Source organism: Odocoileus virginianus, chromosome X, assembly GCF_023699985.2.
Source record: "Odocoileus virginianus isolate 20LAN1187 ecotype Illinois chromosome X, Ovbor_1.2, whole genome shotgun sequence".
NCBI lineage: Eukaryota > Metazoa > Chordata > Mammalia > Artiodactyla > Cervidae > Odocoileus > Odocoileus virginianus.
In genome coordinates, this window is record NC_069708.1 from 32,147,945 (window position 1) to 32,171,275 (window position 23,331).

At 35.3% G+C, this 23,331-nt stretch overlaps 1 protein-coding gene across 1 annotated transcript in view; it reads right to left on the minus strand.

The window, feature by feature from the left end:
* The window catches only part of LOC110121973 (fibronectin type III domain containing protein 3C1-like), a 53,598-nt gene that overhangs the window by 18,487 nt on the left and 11,780 nt on the right, over nucleotides 1-23,331 (minus strand). Inside the window, exons 6-23 of the mRNA XM_070461776.1 lie at nucleotides 20,810-21,143; nucleotides 19,393-20,220; nucleotides 18,829-18,881; nucleotides 18,351-18,493; nucleotides 16,531-16,590; nucleotides 16,036-16,174; nucleotides 15,448-15,501; nucleotides 15,225-15,346; nucleotides 14,966-15,140; nucleotides 14,042-14,128; nucleotides 13,674-13,812; nucleotides 11,279-11,347; nucleotides 10,755-10,873; nucleotides 10,374-10,479; nucleotides 8,345-8,451; nucleotides 8,027-8,140; nucleotides 6,872-7,021; nucleotides 593-867 (exon numbers count right to left, since the gene is read on the minus strand). Coding sequence (XP_070317877.1) covers nucleotides 593-867; nucleotides 6,872-7,021; nucleotides 8,027-8,140; nucleotides 8,345-8,451; nucleotides 10,374-10,479; nucleotides 10,755-10,873; nucleotides 11,279-11,347; nucleotides 13,674-13,812; nucleotides 14,042-14,128; nucleotides 14,966-15,140; nucleotides 15,225-15,346; nucleotides 15,448-15,501; nucleotides 16,036-16,174; nucleotides 16,531-16,590; nucleotides 18,351-18,493; nucleotides 18,829-18,881; nucleotides 19,393-20,220; nucleotides 20,810-21,143 — 3,074 coding nt within the window. The remainder of the gene's footprint in view (nucleotides 1-592; nucleotides 868-6,871; nucleotides 7,022-8,026; nucleotides 8,141-8,344; nucleotides 8,452-10,373; nucleotides 10,480-10,754; nucleotides 10,874-11,278; nucleotides 11,348-13,673; nucleotides 13,813-14,041; nucleotides 14,129-14,965; nucleotides 15,141-15,224; nucleotides 15,347-15,447; nucleotides 15,502-16,035; nucleotides 16,175-16,530; nucleotides 16,591-18,350; nucleotides 18,494-18,828; nucleotides 18,882-19,392; nucleotides 20,221-20,809; nucleotides 21,144-23,331) is intronic.

Here is a 23,331-nt window from a genome sequence, read left to right on the forward strand (position 1 = left end):
CCAGCCATCTCATCCTCTGCCGTCCCCTTCTCCTCCTGCCCCCAATCTCTCCCAGCATCAGGGTCTTTTCCAATGAGTCAACTCTTCACATGAGGTGGCCAAAGTATTGGAGTTTCAGCTTCAACATCAGTCCTTCCAATGAATACCCAGGACTGATCTCCTTTAGGATGGACTGGTTGGATCTCCTTGCAGTCCAAGGGACTCTCAAGAGTCTTCTCCAACACCATAGTTCAAAAGCATAAATTTTTCGGCGCTCAGCTTTCTTCACAGTCCAACTCTCACATCTATATATGACCACTGGAAAAACCATAGCCTTGACCAGATGGACCTCTGTTGGCAAAGTAATGTCTCTACTTTTTAATATGCTAGCTAGGTTGATCATAACTTTTCTTCTAAGGAGTAAGCATTTTTTAACTTCATGGCTGCAGTCATCATCTGCAGTGATTTTGGAGCCCCCCCCAAAATGAAGTCTGACACTGTTTCCACTGTCTTCCCATCTATTTCCCAAATATTGTATAAACCTACAAATGTAGAACTGCTCAAACGTCTCAAAAAGCTTTCCATCTACCTAAGTAAGATATAAGTGACTTACTTGTATGTGGTATCAGGCTGTAGATTTTTCAGAAGACATTCTGTTACTCTATTAACAGTCAACATTTTTCTGTCTCCATATTCAATGTTATAGCCGGTGATTGCAGAACCATGGCAATCTGGTTCCTCCCATTGAATAGCAATGCAAGATGATGCCAATTTGGCAGGAACTTTGTTTTCAAATTCTTGTAACACTGTTACTACTGCTGGTATAGTTGCTGGTGTGGTTACTATGCCAGTGTCTCCAAACATTCCAACTCCAACTATGTTTACAGCCTGAAAAAGTATATTCTGTTAGAGATTCACTATTACTTGGTTTTTGTACATAAACCATTTTGTTGCATAGAAACAAATTTTCTTGTGTGTATGTGGTTTGGATTTTGCTTGTGGCTTTATTTTCACATGTGAGATCTTCTCATACCCAAGAAACCAGGCCTTGCCTAAGTGACATCACATTTGCAAGAATCCAAGCCATCTTGCCCTTCTTTACAATTTTCATGGATCTCTCTTAAGAGGAAGCAGAGAGAACGTTGGGAATGGGAATCCAGGTGATTAGTTTTTTCCTTTCTTTGTATATACAAATTCACAAAATAAACATTCTTAAACTCCAATTCTAACAATATGGAATAAAAATTTTAGATATAATTGGCACATAACATTGTGTAATTTTAAGGTGTATAACATTGATTGGATACATTTATATATTGCAATATGAAACAATATGGTTCTAAGATGCTGACATATACACAGAAGTCTGTAGGTTGCATATTTAAGAAGGTGAAGAGTCTAAAACTGGGAAGGTAAATGAAGAGTGCTAATATGGACAGTTTAGGAAAAATATACCCAAACCGAACTCATTTATCCCATCAAACTTTCTTCCTTTTCTTCAACTTGTAGTTTCTATCTCTGGTGGTGGTAGCCCAAAATTCACATCTATTCATCAAGTTTCACCAACTTTGTAAAATTTTTTATTTTGAGATCACTGCAGATTCTAGTGTATCTTTCACCCACTTTCCCCAAAGGTAATATTTTGCATAACTATAGTACAATATTATAATCAGGAAATTAATATTAATACATTCCATCGATGTTACTCAGATTTCACCAATTTTACATGTGCTCATTTGTGTGTATATTTATTTCTATTACATTTTATCACATGTGTAGCTTCATGTAATCACCAATCCAGTTAGGATAGAAGCTCCATCACAATTTACCCTTTTATAGCCTCAGTGATGTTTTCTCCCTCCCCCTTTTTCCTAATCCCTGACAACCAGTAATTTGTTCTTCATAACTATAATTATGTTTTTTTCAAAAATATTTATAAAAATGTAAATAGAATAAAGCAGTATGTGAATTTTTCAGATAGATATTTTTAGGCAGCATAATTCTGTGATCTGTCAAAGCTGTTGTGTGTATCAATAGTTTGATTCCTTTTATTTTCAAATAGTTAGCCATGGTATGGATGTAGTACAGTTACTTTAATCATTTACCTGTTGAAGGACATCTGACCTGTTTCTAATTTTTGGTCCTTACAAATAAAAGTGCTATGAACATCCATGTACAGGTTTTTATTGCGAATGTATGTTTTTATTTGTCTAAGTGCCCAAGAATGTTGGAATATAGTTAAGTGTATGTTTAGTTTTGTGAGAAACTGCCTTACTCTTTTACAGAGTGGATGTAATTCCCATCAGAAATGTATGAGTAATTCAGTTTCTCCATGTCTTTGCCAGCATTTAGTGTTATCACTATTTTTATTTATTTGTTTATTTTACTATTATTTCAACCATTCTGATAGGTGGATCATGATATCTCATCATGCATTTCCCTAATGGCTAATTATGTTGAAAATCTTTTCATGTGCTTATTTACCATCTGTATATTCTTTTCTGTGAGTTGCATTTTCTAACTAGGTTGTTTGGGTTTAAAACTGTTGAGGTTTGAGAGTTCTTTATATATTCTAGATATTGCTCCTTTGCTGGATATGTGTTTTGTAAAGATTCTCTCCCAGCCTGTAGCATAGCTTTATTTTCCTCTCCACAGGGGATTATGCAGAGTAAGTTTTTAAGTTTAAGTAGCTCAAATTTATCAAATTTTCATTTTATGGCTTGTGCTTTTGATATCAAGTTTGAGAACTCTTTTCCTAGCTTCAGGAAATCCTGAAGATTTCCTCCTGTAATTTTTTCTAAAAGTTTTGTGTTTTATTTTTCAGTTTTCTATGGTCCATTCTGAGTTAGTTTTTATAAATATAAGGTGAGAGATTTGTGTTTTTTTGGCTATATATTCAATTTATCCAGCATAATCTGTTGAAAAGGGCATTCTTAACTTATTTGCATCTTGCCAAAAATCAGTTGGGCATATTTGTGTAGGTTGATTTCTCAGTTCTCTATTCTGTTCCATTGACTTATGTGTCTGTCTGTTCACTAATACTACACTGTCTTTATTATTATATCCATACAGTAAATTTTTAACATTAGATAGAGTGGTTTCTTCCACCTTAGTTTTGTTTTTCAAGGTTGATTGATCTATTTTAGATGCTGTGAATTTCCACATAAATTTTAGAATGAGATTGTTTGTATCTATTGGTAATTTTGCTTAGATTTTGATAGGATTTGTATTAAACCCATAAATCATTTTGGGGAAATTAAGCATGAAACATGTATTCCAATTTTTTAACACAATATGTCTCTCTAGTTATTTGGGTCTTTGATTAATTAGCATTTTGTAAAGTTCAGCACATATGTACAGTACATGTTTTGTTGGAATTATACCTACATGTTTCATTTTCTCTAGAGTTATTGTAAATGTTATTGTGCTTTAAATTTCTGTTTTTACATATTTGTTGTTAGTATATAGAAATGTGATTGATTTGGGGGTATTGATCTTGTGTCATGAAGACCTTGCTTACTTCACATATTGGTTCTACAAGATTTTTTGGTACATTCCTTGGTATGGTCTGTGTAGATAAACATGTTATCTGCAGAATGTGATGGTTTTATTTATTCCCTTATAGCATGTATGCCTTTTATTTTCTTTACTCACCTTATTTCAGTGTCTGAAAATTTCTGATTTTATGTTGGGTAAGAGTGGTGAGAACATCTTTGTCTTGTTCTTAATCTTAGGGGAATCACCTTTCACCATTAACTATGTTAGCTATAAGTTTTTTGTAGATGGTCTTTATCAAGTTGAGGAAGCCCCCATCCATTCCTAATTTTGAGATTTAAAAAAAGCATGAATGGTTGTTGGATCTTGTCAAACATATTTTTTGTCAATTGATGTGATCATACTATTTTTTTTCCTCTTCAACTTGTTTGTATAGTACATCACGGTGGTTGATTACTCAATTTTGAACCAGGCTTGCAAACCTGAAATATACTCCACTTGGTCAAAGTATATAATTCTTTTTATACAATGTCAGATTTGAAATGCCAACATTTTGTTAAGGGTTTTTTTAATGTGTTTCTAAATTAACAGTCTATTAATAATCTATTTGTCTGCAGATTTCTTTTTTTGTATTATTTTTTATTTTGGTTTTGGGGTAATACTGTCCTCATAAAATGAAGTGGGAGCTCTCTCATTTTCCATTTTCTGTGAGAGATTTAAAATTAATTAATTGATGCTTTTGAACTGTGGTGTTGGAGAATACTCTTGAGACTCCTTTGGATTGCAAGGCGATCAAACCTGTCAATTCTAAAGGAAATCAGTCCTGAGTATTCATTGGAAGGACTGATGCTGAAAGCTGAAACTCTAATTCTTTGGCCACCTGATGCGAGGAACCGACTCATTGGAAAAGACCCTGATGCTCAGAAAGATTGAAAGTGGGAGGAGAAGGGGACAACAGAGGATGAGATGGTTGGATGGCATCACCAACCCAATGGACATTAGTTTGAGTAGGCTCTGGGAGTTGGTGATGGACAGGGAAGCCTGGCGTGCTGCAGTCCATGGGGTTGCAAAGAGTCAGACATGACTGAGCGACTGAATTGAACTGAATTTAGTAGACTGTACCCCTCCAGAGGTATAGTGCAAATGTTGAGTAGGGTGGAAGTTCAGCTTTTGTCTAGGCCCCTTTGATTTCTTTCCAGAAAAAGTAGGGCAACTATTTATACTGCATCGCTGTCTCTGAGTGTGGGTATAAGCTCAAGTCCTCACTGGGTTGTGCTGATACCATGGAGAAGGGAAGTGCAGGACTAACACCTCTGTTTATTCAGGGTGTGAGTGTAAACTCAGCTCCCAACTGGGTCTGGGGAGACTGAGGCACCAAGTAGCATAGCTTTCTCAACACCTAGATCCCTCTCTAATGGCTGAGAAGATATGGAGACTGAGCTCTCCACTGGACCATACTGACAGCAGGTGAAGGCGGGTGGGCCTGAGTGCTGACTAACTCTGCTTCCCATATTGTCTTTCAGTCTCAGTGCTGGTAGGTGGACATGTAAGTTCAGCTTCACTCTCGGTCTCACTGATACAGGAGCAGGAGGAAAGTAGAGAGCTAACTAGCCTGAATCATACCACTTTGTTCAGTATGTTCCTGCTGGGTGGGGGTGGAGGCTGAGCTTGCCAACACTGCCCTTACAACGGAATTAGAGAGCTGCTGCCTGCTTCCATGTGAGAGGTATGGAAGAGGTATGCTTGGCCATACTGACACCAGCTAGCAGGGGAATGGAAGCAGAGTACTGCCTGCTTCTGCCAGGCAGAGGATGGAAGATTAATTACCTGCTTGACCCTGCCAAAACTGATATCTCTGGCTATGGAAATTAGAGCATGTTGCTTGCTTCTGGGGTAAATTGGATAGTCATCTTCCTACTAGCCCTGTTCAAATTTCATGGGTGGGGAAGGACAGGGATATGTGTAATTTTTCTGTTGATGTTTTCGTGGAGTAAAGTGGGTATTGCCAACAATATTTTCTTTTCTTAGGCTACCTTATTGCCAGTCATTCTGCCAGGGCTGGGGTGGAACAGGCTTTTCTTGGAGTTTTTGTTCGGTTTGTCCCTTTTGGAAATTTTGAGTTGGAGACTTCTCTCACACCCTTTTTGGGCTATATGGGAGATGATAAGGAAGTCTAGGGGCTCACTTGTTATTCAAGTTGTGAGTCCCCCAGGATTTCTTTTCTTCCACATTTTTCTTTCTTTCCACCATTCAGAGTTTTCCTATGTTTGCTTGTTGCATTATGCTCAGGATTTTTTGGTTGTAAGAGGGAAGACCTGGGAATTATGGGGCTACTCTGTCTTGGCTAGAAGCTAGTCCATTGATTTTCACCTCTTTAATATCTTTTAAATTAATTAATGTCTCACCATTAATGTCTGACCCACTACAGCAAACTTAATGTTCATTAACTCCCCTATTCTTTGAACTATTGTGGTGGCTGTCTAATAAATATATATTATGAGAGCATTTTTCTCATACAAAAGTAGGGGTATCCAAAAATATTACAAAGGATTCTTTTCTAAAAAAATACTTAAGAAACCCTCCAACTTCCAGTTATGAAAGGCAATCTGGAACATGCAGCTCAGGTGCCAGTATTAGGGTTCCTAGAATTTGATGGCTTAACACTATATGGACAACATATCAGGTAATTATAAATGTAGGCTGTTTCCCCAAACCTTAAAGTTATAAATTTTCTAATTCGAGTAGAAGTTGAAGGGATCACTTCCACCTAAGGTATTCAGGGTAGCATTCATGCAGAAACTTGGCTTTATGGAACAAGATAGCAGACAACCAGTATGAACAAATGTACAAAACATACTTGGGGTGGCAGTAGACTTGTTTGTTTGGTATGGTTTACACAGTTTTTCTTAATTAATGATAATTATCACTTTGGGTGCTTTTATAGTATACAGATTAGTAGATCTCTGGATTAGAAAATTTGATTCAGTAGGTCTGAGTGGAGGTGCAGAATTTAGTGTTTTATAAAAGCATTTCAAGTGAGTGTTAGTTCAGGGAAATTTGGGAAATATAGAACTGAAGAGAAAATAATGTCAGATCAAGTTGGAATAGAAAATAGGTGCCATCATGTTGATGTTTGAAAGAAAACAACAAAATTCTGTAAAGCAATTGTCGTTCAATTAAAAAATAAATAAATTTAAAAAGAGAAAGTAGGTGCCAGATTATGTGAGGCTTTAAAAGCAAGGTAAAAGAACCCAGAATGTTGTTGCTGGATATGATGAATATTTAAGATTTGGAAGTCTGTGACTTCCTTCTGGTCTTTACACTGAAAATGGTATATTATGAGTGTGAATAGCATAGCTTAATACTTTCTTTACATTGGAAGAACTGTTAGGATTACCTGAACTCTGCAAAAATACGTAGTGGCAGGAATGAGACCTTTAACTTCATAGCTCAGACAAGGGCCAGTGTAAATCAAGTGCATCGAATCTTCAGTTTGTCCCCACTCTAGTCTGTAATCAGTGATTTCAGCAACATTACATACAGGAGTCTGAAAAATGCAACAAAAACAAAAAATTTATCTCTTTCTATAAGGATTCACTATACTCAATACTATGGAAAGTAACAATATGATCCTTTCAGTGTCAAAGCCTATAATCTATTAAATGGAATGAAATATAGACAACTACAGAAATAAACATAATGTTGAACACTGAACTTAACATTAAATGGCTCAAATGAAATTAAGAGAAAGGATTGGATAATCCAACATACTAGTGGGATCAAACACAAAGCCCAATACTCTCTGGCTTTTATACAATGGTGTGAACAGATCAATCACTTTTTATTATTTTTAAAAATTTTTATTGTAATATAGTTGATTTAAAATGTGTTCATTTCAGGTGTACAGTAAAGTGATTCATATCTCTCTCTCTATATATAAATATTTTCTCCATATTTTTACATTCTCTTTCATTATAGGTAATCATTTATTATTATCAGACTAAAGGTTTTTTGTTAATGTTAAAAATTCTCTGCTAGAATTTGGGAAAAAGGGAAGAAAAAAATCAAAGATACCTAGGCAAATTCTTTTTGAGTTTGATTAGATTGAAGGGGAAGATATTCAAATGGATGTAAATTTTAAAAAAATCTTCATGACTTCACAGTCACATTTCTTATGTGTCATACCATGGTTATATGTAAACAAATTACCAGAGGTTTCCTAATGAAACTTTTAAAAACCTATAAATAGATTTAATTTTATTATCTCTTATTTTAGTTTAAAAAATTCAATTGGTTGCATATTGATTGTCTCTTTGGTTTTCTAAATTTATTATCCTTGAAAAAGATAAGATTTGGAAAGCAGGATTACCATAGCCTTAGCCTTTCTAATAGCACTAGCAACAGGTCTTAGGTGTGTTCTAAAACCATGGTCCAAAATTTATGGAACCCTAATCTAGACTCTGACTCCTTAGGGAGTTATAGACTTTAAAAGAAATTTCTAAACCAATTACTGTGCTTTTATATCACCAAAATTAATAAACTGATAACGTACTTCCCAACTAACAACAACACAGGTTGGACTCTTGCAGGTTAGCACAGGTATACCACATTGAGTAGGAGGGCTTGGGACTGAAGCAGTTTCACATGTCACTGAGTGAGATCCAGACTGCAAATAACCACAAAGAAACAAATAAACAGACATACAAATGATTGTACAGGCATGTTCACTCCCCACCTTGATAAGAAGTAGAAGCATGTTTTCATCCAAAGTGAAATGAACAACAAATGGTCAGCTGAACAATTTAGTTTTCCCAGATTTATTTGTTGCTTTTAACCAGAAACTGAATTCTCTAGGAATGAATTTACTCACTGTGCATTTCACTTCTGAGTCAGAGTGCCCTTGTGCATCATCTTGGTTACCATTTGCCTTTTTGACATTTATAAGTACTTCAGAATTTCCTTTTGTAGGAGAATTGTCTGTAAAAATATACAATTTTTTAATTTTTCTTTTTTAATTGATGAAAAATTATAATTTTGTGTTGATTTCTGCCATATAACAATGCAAATCAGTAATAGTTATATGTTTTTCAGTTGCCAAGTCATGTCCAACTCTTCACAACCCCATGGACTGCAGCATGACAAGCTTCAGCATAATTATGCATGCACACACACATATATATGCACACATATGTATACCTTTCTGCTCTCTCCCCTCCCTCCTTTCCCCTCATCTCATCTCTCTGGGTCATCACAGAGTGCCATACTAGGCTTCCTGTGTTATTTAGCAACTTCCTACTATCTGAAAAATATGCAAAATTAACTTAAAAATTGCAAATTTTAAGGATGGTACTTAAAAACACAATATAATTTAAGAAGATATGTTATAATAGTTACTTTATGCCAAAGTAACAAAAAGCTCAAATTATACCAATTTGTGTTAGTTAGCTTTTTAATTCCCAGACATTTAAATTTTTTTTTCTGATTTTAGTTACCAAGAAATAACTTTCTAGACATTATTTGATTTTGCACTAAAAGAAAACCATTTATTCTGTTTTAATAGATTTAATATTGAGTTGGCCAAAATGTTCATTTATTTTCTGTAAGATGACTCTAGTGGAGCTTAGTTGCCTTTAACTTCATTGAAAACAATTTTGTAAGCTTGTATTGTAACAGCTATCATATCAGCATGCATTTAAAAAGACAATGAAATTGGTGAGTTTTTGTAGCTATTTTAGTGTTGAAGATGGAAGAAAAAAAGCAACATTTCAGCATATTATGATTTATTATTTCAAAAAAGGTAAAAACACCAAAAAAGATTTGTGAAGTATATGGAGAAAATGCTGAGGCTGATTGAATGTATCAAATGTGGTTTGTGAAGTATCTTGCTTGAGATTTCTTCCTCGACGATGCTCCACAGTTGGTAGACCAGCTAAAGTTGATAGGGATCAAATTGAAACATTAATTGAGAACAATCAATGTTATACCATGTAGGAGATAGCAGACATACTCCAAATATCCAAATCAAGTGTTGAAAATAATTCACATAAAGCTTGGTTATGTTAATCGCTTTGATGTTTGGGGTCCACAAAAGTTAAGCGGAAAAAAATCTTCTTGATCATAATTCCTCACATGATTTTGTATTTAAACATAATGAAAACATTCCGTTTTAAAAAGAGATTGTGATGGGTGATGAAAAGTGGATACTGTACAATAATGTGGAATGGAAGAGATCATGAGGTAAGTGAAATGAATCACCACCAACCACACCAAAAGCCAGTCTTCATCCAAAGAAGGTGATGTTGTGTACATGATGGGATTGGAAGGGAGTCCTGTATTATGAGCTCCTTCTGGAAAGCCAAACGATTAATTCCAATAAGTATTGCTCCCAATTAGACCAACTAAAAGCCACACTTGATGAAAAACACTAGAATTAATCAACAGAAAACATATAATCTTCCATCAGTATAACACAAGACTGCACGTTTCTTTGATGACCAGGCAAAAACAGTTACAGCTTGTCTGGGAAGTCCTAATTTATCTGCTATATTTACCAGACATTTCACCTTCAGGTTTCCATTTCTTTCATTTTTTATAAAATTCTCTTATTGGAAAATATTTCAATTCCCCGGAATACTGTAAAAGGCATCTGGAATAGTCTTTTGCTCAAAAAGAAAGTTTTGGGAAGATGGAATTATGAAGTTTCCTGAAAAAATGGCAGAAGGCAGTGGAACAAAACGGTGAACATGTTCAATAAAGCTCTTGGTAAAAATGAAAAATGTGTCTAATTTTTACTTAAAACCAAAGAAACTTTTTGGCCAACTGAATATATGAATATAAAAATCAGAAGTTACAAAACAGGAAATTTAGGTCAGTAATTAAAATCACAGAAGAAGCCTTACTGCATTGGATGTTGGTTTCTTTGGACTGCACTTTACCATTCAAGGGTGGAGGACAGCAAGATGCAGGAGAAAGATTAGGTGTCTGAACAGTCAATATATCTGAAGGCTAAGAAAAATACAAAGTACCTTATGGCTACTGAATTCAAGTTTAGTTTTTTAAAACATTTAGTAATATTATACAGTTCATTTCAACCCTCAATTTATTTTTTATGTTTATTTTTATTTTTTTTCACAATTTAATGGTTTAACTGTCTTTTATTGCTATATGTAAATAGACTAACAGCAGTAAATGTTGAACACAATCTAATGCACTACAATTTCTTTGGAACATAATTTAAATCAATACTCAATTTAAAAACTTTTCTTTCTCTCTTTTCTCACCTGGCTATGGCCTATAGGTGAAGTGCAAAAGACTCTTAGTTTATATGTAGTACCAGGTTGCAGGTGATTGTACAGAAATTCCCTTGTGGTTCCATTGTAGATTATGTTCCAGAAATTCACTGAAGGGATAGAAGCAAATTTGTCCAATTTTTATAGGTAGCTTATAAATCTTATCTCATGTATATACCATTTTGGAAGTTAACTACTGTCCAATAACCTATTTACAGTAATTAAGTATATCCCCCATAGAATTAACCATAAAATCATACTAGATCAGTTAGTAAATATGATTTGTTATCAAAAACTGGAGAAATCCAAGTAAGTTCTAGGGTTTAGTTAATAGTATTATACCAGTGGCAATTTCCTGGCTTTGATAATTGTTCTATGATATTGCATTAAGATATTAATATTAAGAGAAGCTAAGTGAAGGTTGCACATGGGAATTCTCTATACTATTTTTGTAGCTTCTAGGCAAGTCTAAAGTTATTTCAGAATAAAACCTTAAAAAAATCATGATGCCTTACCATCCAAATTCTCCCTAACTTCTAAACTGTAACTTGAAATGTTTGTCCCACCATTATCTTCGGGTGGTTCTGAAAAAGAGAAATAAAATTAAAATTATTCTTGAGTAAACTTAAAAGTCTTTCATTGCAATGTTATCTCATAAATTAAGATTTTTCATGGAAGAAAAATGCAAACATGAAACTTAACAGGATATTAATATTCAGATATTAATAAAGATCATAAGAACATAATCAAATTACATTATTAGAATGTTACTTAAGTAACATTTTAAAGTTCTTTGGAGGAGACTGAAATGCTAATTGTATGTACCTTAAAGTGGATTTTCCTAGTTTAGAGGCAAAATAATTTGTATAATATCTTGTCAAGTTGATATTTATCATCAGTGTGTCCTAATTACAGCCTCTATATTAGATATTATCTTACTTGTAACAACCATAATTTTTTTTGGCATTAAATACCATCACTTTTAATTGTTGCCTATCTGATAATAAAAATGGAAAAATTCTTAGGAAAGAAACATTAATATGTAAAATCAAAATACATTTATCAGAGAGTGATTTCTTTACAATCTTTCCTCTTTCTCAGCTGAAATGAAAAAACGTGTCTTATTATGAGTATTTTTGAATTCACATAAGTAATTGTTCAGTTCAGTCGCTTAGTCAGGTCCAACTCTTTGTGACCCCACGGACTGCAGCACACCAGCCTTCCCTTCCATCACCAACTCCTGGAGCTTACTCAAACCCATGTCCATTGAGTCAGTGATGCCATCCAAGCAACCCATCCTCTGTCATCCCCTTCTCCTCCTGCCTTCAATCTTTCCCAGCATCAGGGTCTTTTCCAATGAGTCCCTTCTTTGCATCAGGTGGCCAAAGTATTGGAGTTTCAGCTTCAGTATCAGTTTTTCTGATGAATATTCAGAACTGATTTCCTTTAGGATTGACTGGTTTGATCTCCTTACAGTCCAAGGGACTCTCAAGAGTCTCCTCCAACACCACTGTTCAAAAGCATCAATTCTTCAGTGCTCAGCTTTCTTTTTTTTTTTTTCATTTATTTTTATTAGTTGGAGGCTAATTATTTTACAATATTGTAGTGTTTTTTGCCATACATTGACATGAATCAGCCATGGATTTACATGTATTCCCCATCCCGGTCCCCCCTCCCACCTCCCTCTCCACCCGATTCCTCTGGGTCTTCTCAGTGCACCAGGCCCGAGCACTTGTCTCATGCATCCCACCTGGGCTGGTGATCTGTTTCACCCTTGATAATATACATGTTTCGATGCTGTTCTCTTGAAACATCCCACCCTCGCCTTCTCCCACAGAGTCCAAAAGTCTGTTCTGTACATCTGTGTCTCTTTTTCTGTTTTGCATATAGGGTTATCATTACCATCTTTCTAAATGCCATATATATGTGTTAGTATGCTGTAATGTTCTTTATCTTTCTGGCTTACTTCACTCTGTATAATGGGCTCCAGTTTCATCCATCTCATTAGAACTGATTCACATGAATTCTTTTTAATGGCTGAGTAATATTCCATGGTGTATATGTACCACAGCTTTCTTATCCATTCGTCTGCTGATGGGCATCTAGGTTGCTTCCATGTCCTGGCTATTATAAACAGTGCTGTGATGAACACTGGGGTTCACGTGTCTTTTTCAGATCTGGTTTCCTCGGTGTGTATGCCCAGAAGTGGGATTGCTGGGTCATATGGCAGTTCTCTTTCCAGCTTTTTAAGAAATCTCCACACTGTTCTCCATAGTGGCTGTACTAGTTTTCATTCCCACCAACAGTGTTAAGAGGGTTCCCTTTTCTCCACACCCTCTCCAGCATTTATTGCTTGTAGACTTTTGGATAGCGGCCATCCTGACTGGAGTGTAATGGTACCTCATTGTGGTTTTGATTTGCATTTCTCTGATAATGAGTGATGTTGAGCATCTTTTCATGTGTTTGTTAGCCATCTGTATGTTTTCTTTGGAGAAATGTCTGTTTAGTTCTTTGGCTCCTTTTTTGATTGGGTCATTTATTTTTCTGGAATTGAGCTGCTTGGAGTTGCTTGTATATTTTTGAGATTAATCCTTTGTCTGTTGCTTCATTTGCTATTATTTTCTCCCAATCTGAGGGCTGTCTTTTCACCTTGCTTATAGTTTCCTTTGAACAACCATAATTTTAAAGGCTCATATAAGGTTCAGTAATTTGTTCATATGTGAATTAATGAGATAGCAATAGAGAACTAGAAAAAAGAACATCATTTATAATAGAACATTTATATGGTAAAGTATTTAATATACAAATGATTAAGAGACTACTTTGTAAAGCTGAGGGCAATTAGAGGAAGATTTTTTTCTCAATAGTTAATATTTAGAGTGAGTTTTAAAATAGAAAAACATTACTTACCCCATCCAATTTTTACTCTGTGTGCATGGATCTTTCCCTTTATGTATGGTTTTTTAGGGGATCCAGGCTTATCTGGACAGGTAGCATATTTTACTTCTCTACTGGGTTTGCTTCTTCCTTCTGTATTGCAGGCAAAGATCTGTTTGAGTGAAAGAGAATACTTTGGTTGACCATTGGGAATAAATGTGTGATTTGAAAATGTGCAGTTTGCAAATAACACTGTAAAGCAAGTTATTTGACTGAAAATTTCTGAGAACTAAACACGAAAAGGTTTCATTTCAACCCCAAAAGACACTCATTTTTATCTTTAGTGAAGTGTATACTTTTATATTAATATATGATGCAAGTTATAAATTATAGCCACATACCCTGAACTTGTACGTGGTACTTCTCTGAAGATTTCTTATAGTGCATGAAAGATCTTCTCCATTGTATTCAGGTTTAAAACCCAACCCCTGGAAATGAACAACAATGAATTTAGGAATGAGACAGGCCTGGGTTCAAGTTCCAGCTTCAACTTATTTTCCATCTGGGTGGTTCTGAGAAAGGCCCTTAGACTCTGAAATTCAGTTTCTCTGTATATAAAAAAAATAGAGATAATTTCTACTTTAAAGGGCTCCTTTTTTTCAGGATGTAATGAGATAATGTATATGAAGGCACTTAACATATTACTTACACAAAATACCTAAATATTAGTTTTTTTTTTAAACGTGGTAAAATATACATAACATAAAAGTTATAGTTGCTTTTTAAGTTGACTAGTCTATTCAGTATAGACTTGAAAGTTCGGAATGGAATGAAGCAATTTGCCCTCCACCCACATCAGGGATTCAGGGAGATGAGGAAATGGCTTGCCCTGATGAAGTATGTAGAAAATCTGTGTGACCATGCATGTTTGTCCAGGATAGGCACAGAGTTGAAGAACTAACACACTTCTCTGAGTCTCTGTTCTGTTGTTATGGCTGTTGCTACTTCTAACTTATTTGTAGGGACTTGGGTACCGTAAGATCTCCCTGTACAGGCTTGCTTAACCTTAGCTCTGCACTGGTCCCATCCAGAACACTGAGACTCAGGAATCATATACTTTGATCAAAGTAAGTTAATTAAATTAATAAAATCCTATTTTTTCAGAGTAAAATGCATATAAAATATACCTAAGATTAGCCTCCAACTAATAAAAATAAATGAAAAAAAAAAACAAACAGCAAAACAAAAACAAAAGCGAAAAAAAAAATATATATATATACCTAAGACTGAAGTTGAAGACTAAAGGATATGAAAGAAAAACTTACAGATCCTGCTTGCTCCATTTCTAGTACATAAGTAAGACTGTCATTTGAATTTGTGTTAGTTGGGGCACACCATTCTAATGACAAATTACAGATTCCTGCTTCTTTCAGCTTAGGGGGTGAAGGTGTTGGAGGCACAGTTCCTGATGTATGGAAGACTGCTATTTCACTGAAATCACTGAAAAAGAAATGAAGATGGAAAAATTAGTTTCAAGTTCTTATTGAAGTATAGACTTTTAAATATTGTAGTAGTTCAATGTACCTCAAGCCGAACTTATTTTTGGCAGCTAATCTGAATGAATATTTTGTAGAAGCATTCAGTTTAAGGATCTTGTTCTGTTTCATGGTTCCTATATAGCAACTTTTGAAGTCTTCACCTTTGCCCTTAATAATATACATAAAATATTAGAACATTATAAAATGTTTCAAATAAAAATTCATAATATTAATAATTTACAAATAAGTGCTTTAAAAAAACTGCTTACCTCATCCCACTCCAAAAAGAAGCTGTTTATTTTAGAACCATTACCATTGGAACCCTAAAAATATCAGAAAGATAAAATTATAGTGAGCTATTTTTTACACAGTATACCCACCCAACCACACACATGTATATACGACCAAAGTAAAAGAAACCACTGTAAAATTAATCTGTTTGCATTTTATTTTTGAGGTAATTCAGATATTAAAATTAAAATGTACTTTTTGCAGTCTATAAGACATTGCAAATTTTATGTTTTGTTGTGCTTCCTAAATTTTATGCAAGGAAGAAAGTTAGTACTTAAAGTAAAATGAGAGGTAGACTTATTGTTAGTCACAATTACAAATGTATTTAGGTTATAGAAATTGACATTTCAACTTTCATTAGTTATTGAAATTTTGATTGACATTTATCATTTACTTGATGCTCTATATAGACAGAAAGAGAAAGATGATTATGGAGATGGAAAAGTGCTAGGGGAATAGGTCAGATGAAGCAAACAAAATTTCACATTTAACATTCAAGACAGAGTGGAAAGAATGTTTTTAAATTAAAAAACATTTTGAAGTACTTTTGGCAGTAAAATCCTTACTTTCCACTGTAAATTCAGGCTGCTCTTGGATCGATTAATCAGTTTGGGTGCAAGCGGAGGGTCTGGTTTGCAACCTGAAGTTGTGAAGCTAACCACTTCAGACACAGTTCTGTGTGCTGAGCCTCTTTCAGTTGTAATTCTAAAAATGTAATGACAATTGTTGTAAGCATTCAAATATTTATCCTAACAAATGTACTAAATTGCATACTTGAGTTTCCAGATACATTTCTTAGGAGCTAATTATAAAAATTTTCCCAATTGAACAAAGCTGCATCCTTGCAAATAATGGCTCCCAAACCACCCTCTTACCTGTTTTAAATGAAAGAAAGTGAACTAATGCTGGATTTGTAGGGGTTTGTTTTGAAACTTGAATGAAAGACCACTCGTTAGCAAGTAGCAAGGCTGACTATAAGAATCATAGGTAGTGAACTGATACAGACTCAGGAGTGGGACTGGCTATATGATGGAGGGAGTTATGTAGGATGGAGTACTTACCTTACAAAATAGACCATGAACGGCTGTAGATCAAGTAGAGTAAATGTAAATCCATCACCACTGTGGAGATAACCTTTGATTATAACAGATCTTACACATATTTAAAAGCTAAGTAAAATCTTAATCTTATATATTCAACTGATAAAGAAGCACAATTCTTGAAGTTTAGATAACTCGAACAGATTTTATAAGAATGCAAAATATGTGATATTAATAATTCAAAATTCTTTAGTTGCATGCCAAGTTAATATACCTCTAGGAAGTGGAATTTTATTTTATTGCTACAGCTTCTTCACACTGTAATAATACAGATTTGCCTATAACTAGCTTATTTTAAATTGTGTTCATATGAAAAGCCTCAAAAACACCATGCATCATGCAATTTATTTGTTCACACAGAGCAGTCTTTTGGGGGTGGCCACCTATCTGCTACAGTGGATAGAGTGGCTGTGCTCCTATACCTACATCTTCCTGAGAAAATACTCATAAATACTTTGGTGTATTCTACCACCTCAAGGAGCTTCCTGAGCTTCTAAACCCTGAAATAGCCTCGGAAAAGAGCTAAAAGAGTGTTACTTCTAAGCAAAGACCTATGCTTCTAAGTGAAGGTCTCAAGGTTGTAAGGTGATACGAGGAATAGACAGAAGTATATTTTTATAAAAAACAATGACTTTTGTGGAATACATAATACCAGAAAAAGACTATTATGTAAATTCATGCAAAGCCTAATTTTATACATATCTTTTCATCACATTTTACATCTTTTCATCACTCTACTCAATATAGAAGATTGTGTGTTATAATTTTTAAATTAAAATTTCTAGTCGTTAATTATGAAAGAAATAAAACTTTACATAATCAATTACATTTAAATTTTCACTTCGAGTCTCTGAATAAAGATGACAAATTCTAGCAAATAAAATTTAAGATGTTTATGATTTTTAAAGTGCTGTAAGACAGCTCGAGATCTCTAACTTATTTCTTGCCTAGTTGTTTAGTGGGCAAAAGAACTTCTCTTTCTTTCCTGTCTAAGATTTCCTTTCTGTTGTGCCTCTCTCAGCTTGTTCTCTTTCAGACTGCATGTCCCTATCCAGTTGAGAAGGTGTTGGAAGTGTTTGGTTATGCTCTTACTGTGTCCTCCATTGTATTCTCTCTAGTCCTGGTTCTATCTTCTAAGCACATTCCTAAACTCATTCTCCTGCTATCATATGCCGAGTGCTCAGTCTCTCAGTCATATCTGACTCTTTGCGACCCCATGGACTGTAGCCCACCAGGCTCCTCTGTCCAAGGGATTTCCCATGAGAGAAGACTGGAGTGGGTTGCCATTTCCTTCTCCTTCTGCTATCATAGTTCCGCATTATAATGAGCTCCTGTAATGAAATTCCCGCGAAAGCCCGAGTCTTATATTTCCATTGCAATGCAAATACCTCCCTTGTGTACACAAAGGCCTACCATCATGTTTCCTTAAGTGAAAGAAGATAAGGGAGAATTAGAGGAAATCTTTTCTTCCCCAAGTCTAAACTTGTCATATAAGACATCTGTAAACTGAAGAGAATGGAGCAATTGATATGTAAGGTTCCCTTCAGCTCTAAAATACCTATGATTCAATGAATTTTGTGAACCGACCCGGCAACTTACCACCACTTATAAAACTATTTCTGTAGAAAATTACACCCCCCCCAAAAAGAAAATGACACCCAAAGCTTGAAAAAAAAAACTGCAGAAAAATCTTTAGTACTTAGCCTAAATATAAGCTAAGGTTTAAAGAGCATATTTGAATTGAATTATGAGAAATGAGAGATGATTAAAAAGAGACTTACGTATATACATTTATATATTTTCCATTTTTACCACTGTTAGATATTGCTAATTCAAATGTTACAGGAGATTTAGTATGATTGCATTTTTCAGAACCATGTGTCTTCCATGAAATAACAGCAGAGCTTGTCTGAATATCAGAAACCTAAAACAAATAACAAGAATTCAAGTAGGATACTTAAAAATTATAATCTGTAATTTATGGTGTAATCTTTCCCTAAGCCTTGTTTGATGCTAAGTATATCATTCTTTTCATATTAGGTGCTTAAATACTGTGACTAAACAATGAGCTATTAATATTATCTTTAACAATGCCACATTGGATCTTTATGTACTTAACAGCTAAAGAAGATTATGAAATTTTATCCAGGTAAAGGCTTCAAGTTAAAATTGTGTTGGGGACAATGTCAGTGAATTTTCATGTTTACAGTGACAAGGCAAATGAAAAGAAATACTTAAATATTCTCTTTAGTCACTTACTACAGGTTTCTCAATGCTGAAACAGCAAGACTTTCCATGTTCTGTTCTGCATTCTAAAAGTAAAAAAGCAAGCCAAGACAAAATATTACATTGGCAAAAACAAGATAAATGTAGATGCCCATTACCCAACTACAAATATATCATCACCAAGAGATCTACTAACACCTATTAGCAATTTACATTAAAAGTTTTAAAATAAGAAAGCAGTCTAAAATGTATGCCATTAAATGAACTCTAACAAAAGGTGAAGTCCTCAATTTAAATAAAATCATGTGAACTTTTTAGGATGATAGAGTAATTTTCAATGTTTTACTGGCAGATAACTAGAAAAAATTATGTGATATGTATATAAGATACCTGACATGTTTTGCATGAAGATGGTCATTTCTCCATAATTTAAAAAGGCAGCCTAATTGTGGTTTTATTGAGAATTGGGAAGTAAGGGTATAAAAAAGGCAACAGGAAATGGAAGCAGAAAATGGCACCTAGATATTTAAAATGCACTGAGACTCCTAACATTAGAATGTCTGTTTATTGGCAACAAAACCAAAATCTTCACCTTACCTTTTTCTGCAGTATTTGATGATGGACTCTTGCTTCGTTTTCCATCTGGTTTCCACTTGATGTCTTCACTTCCTGGGTTGATGCATTTGTTTCCATGACTAGTTTCAATGTGAGCACTAGCAGCGTTGGAAGTGCTGGTCGCATTGGCTGTATTGAGAGCAACATTGGTGGCAGAAGTACTTGGAGCACTTTCAGAGATGGGAGGGTTGGGAGCACTGTCAAGAATGGAAGAGCTTGGAGTACTGTCAATAGGTGGTGGTGTGGGAGTATTGTCAGAGATGGAAGTCTTGGAGGCATGATTAGTGCTGGAAGGGCTCTGAACACTATTTTCACTGGTGGAAGGGTGCAGATCAGTGTCTGTGGTGGAAGTATTAGAAGCATGGTCAATGGAAGAATTCCACTGAGTATTGTCAGTAATATAAGTGCTTGGAGGGTGGTCAACAGTGTGAGTACTGGGAGTATTGTCAGCAGTGTAAATGTTCAGAGTATTGTTCACAGTGCAGGTACTCAAAGTGTCTTTGGTAGTGTAGGTGCATGGAACACTGTCTACAGTGTAAGTGCTGGAAGTATTGTCCACAGTGTAGGTGTTTGAAGTACTGTCAACAGTGCAGGTGTTTGGAGCATAGTCCACAGTGTAAGTGTTCAGAGTACCAGGAATACTGGGAAAATCATTGGCTTGGTTCAAAAGCAGTGAGGTGTTGGTAATCATACAGCTATTTTTGTGTCCATCAATCTGTCTTTCTTGCATTTCTTTCTTCATATGTTCTTCCATTTTACCAGTCCTTTCATCAAGTTGGTTATAATTTACTCTTCCATGGGAATAGGTTTCTAAAAGAAATAACAAACACTGCTGAATAATTACAGTAATTACATATCTCAAAATCTTTTAAATCTTTTTCAAACCACCAAAAGCACTCATAAACCATGTTTTACTTAAAAAAAAAAAGCCTACTTTGCTTTAATACAGATGTTAAGTTAATGTGTGTATTTGTTATGTACTGAAATATACAGAAAGAAAAACATGAGCAAATACAGGTAGTGTTTTCCTAGGGAGTAACTCTACTTCCAAACTGTAAGGTTTAAAGATGATTATAATGTGTCTTTTATAATACCACTGTATGCCATGAATAATGAAAACATTCTTTTATGATTTTTCAATATGATTCTATAGATCCAGTCAGTAAAATAAATATCATAAATTACAGGCTATGTCAAAGTACAAAAAATTTATAGAAAATTCTGTTTATGGGCATTTTGCATAAGACATAAACTAATGCCTCTTATTATCCATCAAAATATATATGCATGAAATGCAATCATTTGTTGAATCATATATCTTCTGCTTTTTAAATAGTTTCCCACAGCTGTTAATTTTAACAAACTAAAAAATCTCCTGTTTAAGAATATTATATACTACCATGCTGCTCATGATATATAAATGCTGCTGGTGGTGGTGGCAGTGGTGGTAGTGGTGGCAATGGTGGTGGTGGCGGCAATGGTGGTGGTGGTGGCAATGGTGGTGGTTGTAGCAGCAGTGGCGGTGGTGGCAGCTGCTGTGGCACAGGCTCTTGAATGTAAGGTGGCAGAAATTCCCCTTGAGATGTGGGGTACATCACTTGAGTGGCTTGTGGATACATAAAAGTTGGTGCCATGCAGTGTGATACTTGTTGTATAGGAGCAGACATGGTCGTGTAGTAGTCGGTTGTCTGAGGCACAACGATAATTTTTCGAATTCCATTTACTTCCACCACCTAAGATGGAAAACAGAGTCATAAACATATTAGAATCCATAAAAATCAGCATTTTCCTACCATGTTTTAGATTTATATTCTGTGCTCTAAAACCATAAAGGATCAAACACCAATAATGAAGTAAAACAATGTCAAGTGGGAGGCAAGATATTTCTTCCTTTTCCATACATTTTTTAAAAATGTAACTTTTGACTATAGATAATATATTGTCATGGTTCAAAACTATAATGTATAAAAAATACATGAAAAAGTTTCCCTCCTAAACCTTATTTCCTTATTTCCCTCTAGTAGATTACTACTGTTCTTGGTTTCTTATGAAAACTTCCAGAATTTCTTTATGCCTTGCAAGCAAATAAGAATACAGATTCTTGCTTTTCCTCATTTTGAATTACATACAGGTAGCATTATTTGCAAATTCTGTAGTTTGTTTTTTACACATAGAAATATATCTTGAAGATCTTTCTATATCATACATAGGGCCCCCCCCCCTTTCTTGCATTGCTGCTTATTTGCTTAGTGCTCCATTATCTCATTAAATGGATATACTTCAACAGTCTTCCACTGACAGGCTTGTAGGTTGTTTCCAGCCTTTTGTGATTACAAACAATATTATAAAAAACAATTCTTGTACATTTATTATTTCACATTTATAAAAATATATCTTTGGATAAATTCCTCAGTGTAGAACTGCTGAATGAAAGAGTATATGCATTTATATTTTTGTTAGACATTGCCTAAATAGATAATTCCACTTAGAGCTAAACCATATTATATTGACTTTCAGGCTTCCCTGGTAGCTAAGCTGGTAAAGAATCTGCTTGCAATGCAGGAGACCCCCAGTTCTATTCCTGGGTAGGGAAGTTCCCTTGGAGAAGCAATAGGCTAACCACTCCAGTCAGTATTCTTGGGCTTCCCTGGTGGTTCAGATGGTAAAGAATCCACCTGCAATGTGGGAAACCTGGGTTCGATCACTGGGTTGGGAGGATCCCCTGGAGGAGGGCATGGCAACCTACTCCAGTATTCTTGCCTGGAGAATCCCCATGGACAGAGGAGCCTGCAAAGCTATAGTCCATGGGGTTGCAAAGAGTCGGACATGACTGAGTGACTAAGCACACACACACATATTGACTTTACTATGTTCTTGATCTCCACAGCCAAGCAATAGAAAAAGACATATTCTCAATTATAAAATTTCTGAGGTGGTGTAATATCTTATTAATCTCTATAGGAGCCAAAGCTCTCTGCCCATTTTCAGTTCAGTTCAGTTCAGCCACTCAGCCGTATCCGAATCTTTGCGACCCCATGAATCACAGCATGCAAGGCCTCCCTGTCCATCACCAACTCCCGGAGTTTATTCAAACTCATTTTAGGTACTTGATAAACATTTGAGGAAGTTTTAAAAAGTGCCCATTGTAGGCTGCCATAAAAAAGTTTACAAGCAATAAATTCTGGAGAGGGTGTGGAGAAAAGGGAACCCTCTTACACTGTTGGTGGGGATGAAAACTAGTACAGGCACTATGGAGGACAGTGTGGAGATTTCTTTAAAAAACTGAAAATAGAACTGCCATATGACCCAGCAATCCCAGTGCTGGGCATACACACCAAGGAAACCAGAACTGAAAGAGACACATGTACCGCAAAGTTCATTGAAGTACTGTTTACAATAGCTAGGATATGGAAGCAACTAGATGTTCATTGGGAGACTAACAGATAAGAAATTTGTGGTACATATACACAATGGACTCAGTTATAAAAAAGAATTCATTTGAGTCAGTTCTAATAAGGTGGATGAAATTGGAGCCTATTATACAGAGTGAAATAAGTAAGAAAGAAAAACACCAGTACAGTGTATTAATGAATATATGTGGAAATTAGACAGATGGCAATGACGACTCTATACAGTTCAGTTCAGTTCATTTCAATTCAGTCACTCAGTCGTGCCTGACTCTTTGCAACCCCATGAATCATAGCACACCAGGCCTCCCTGTCCATCACCAACTCCTGGAGTTTACTCAAACTCATGTCCATCGAGTCGGTGATGCCATCCAGCCATCTCATCCTCTGTTGTCCCCTTCTCCTCCTGCCCCCAACCCCTCCCAGCATCAGGGTCTTTTCCAATGAGTCAACACTTCGCATGAAGTGGCCAAAGTATTGGAGTTTCAGCTTCAGCATCAGTCCTTCCAATGAA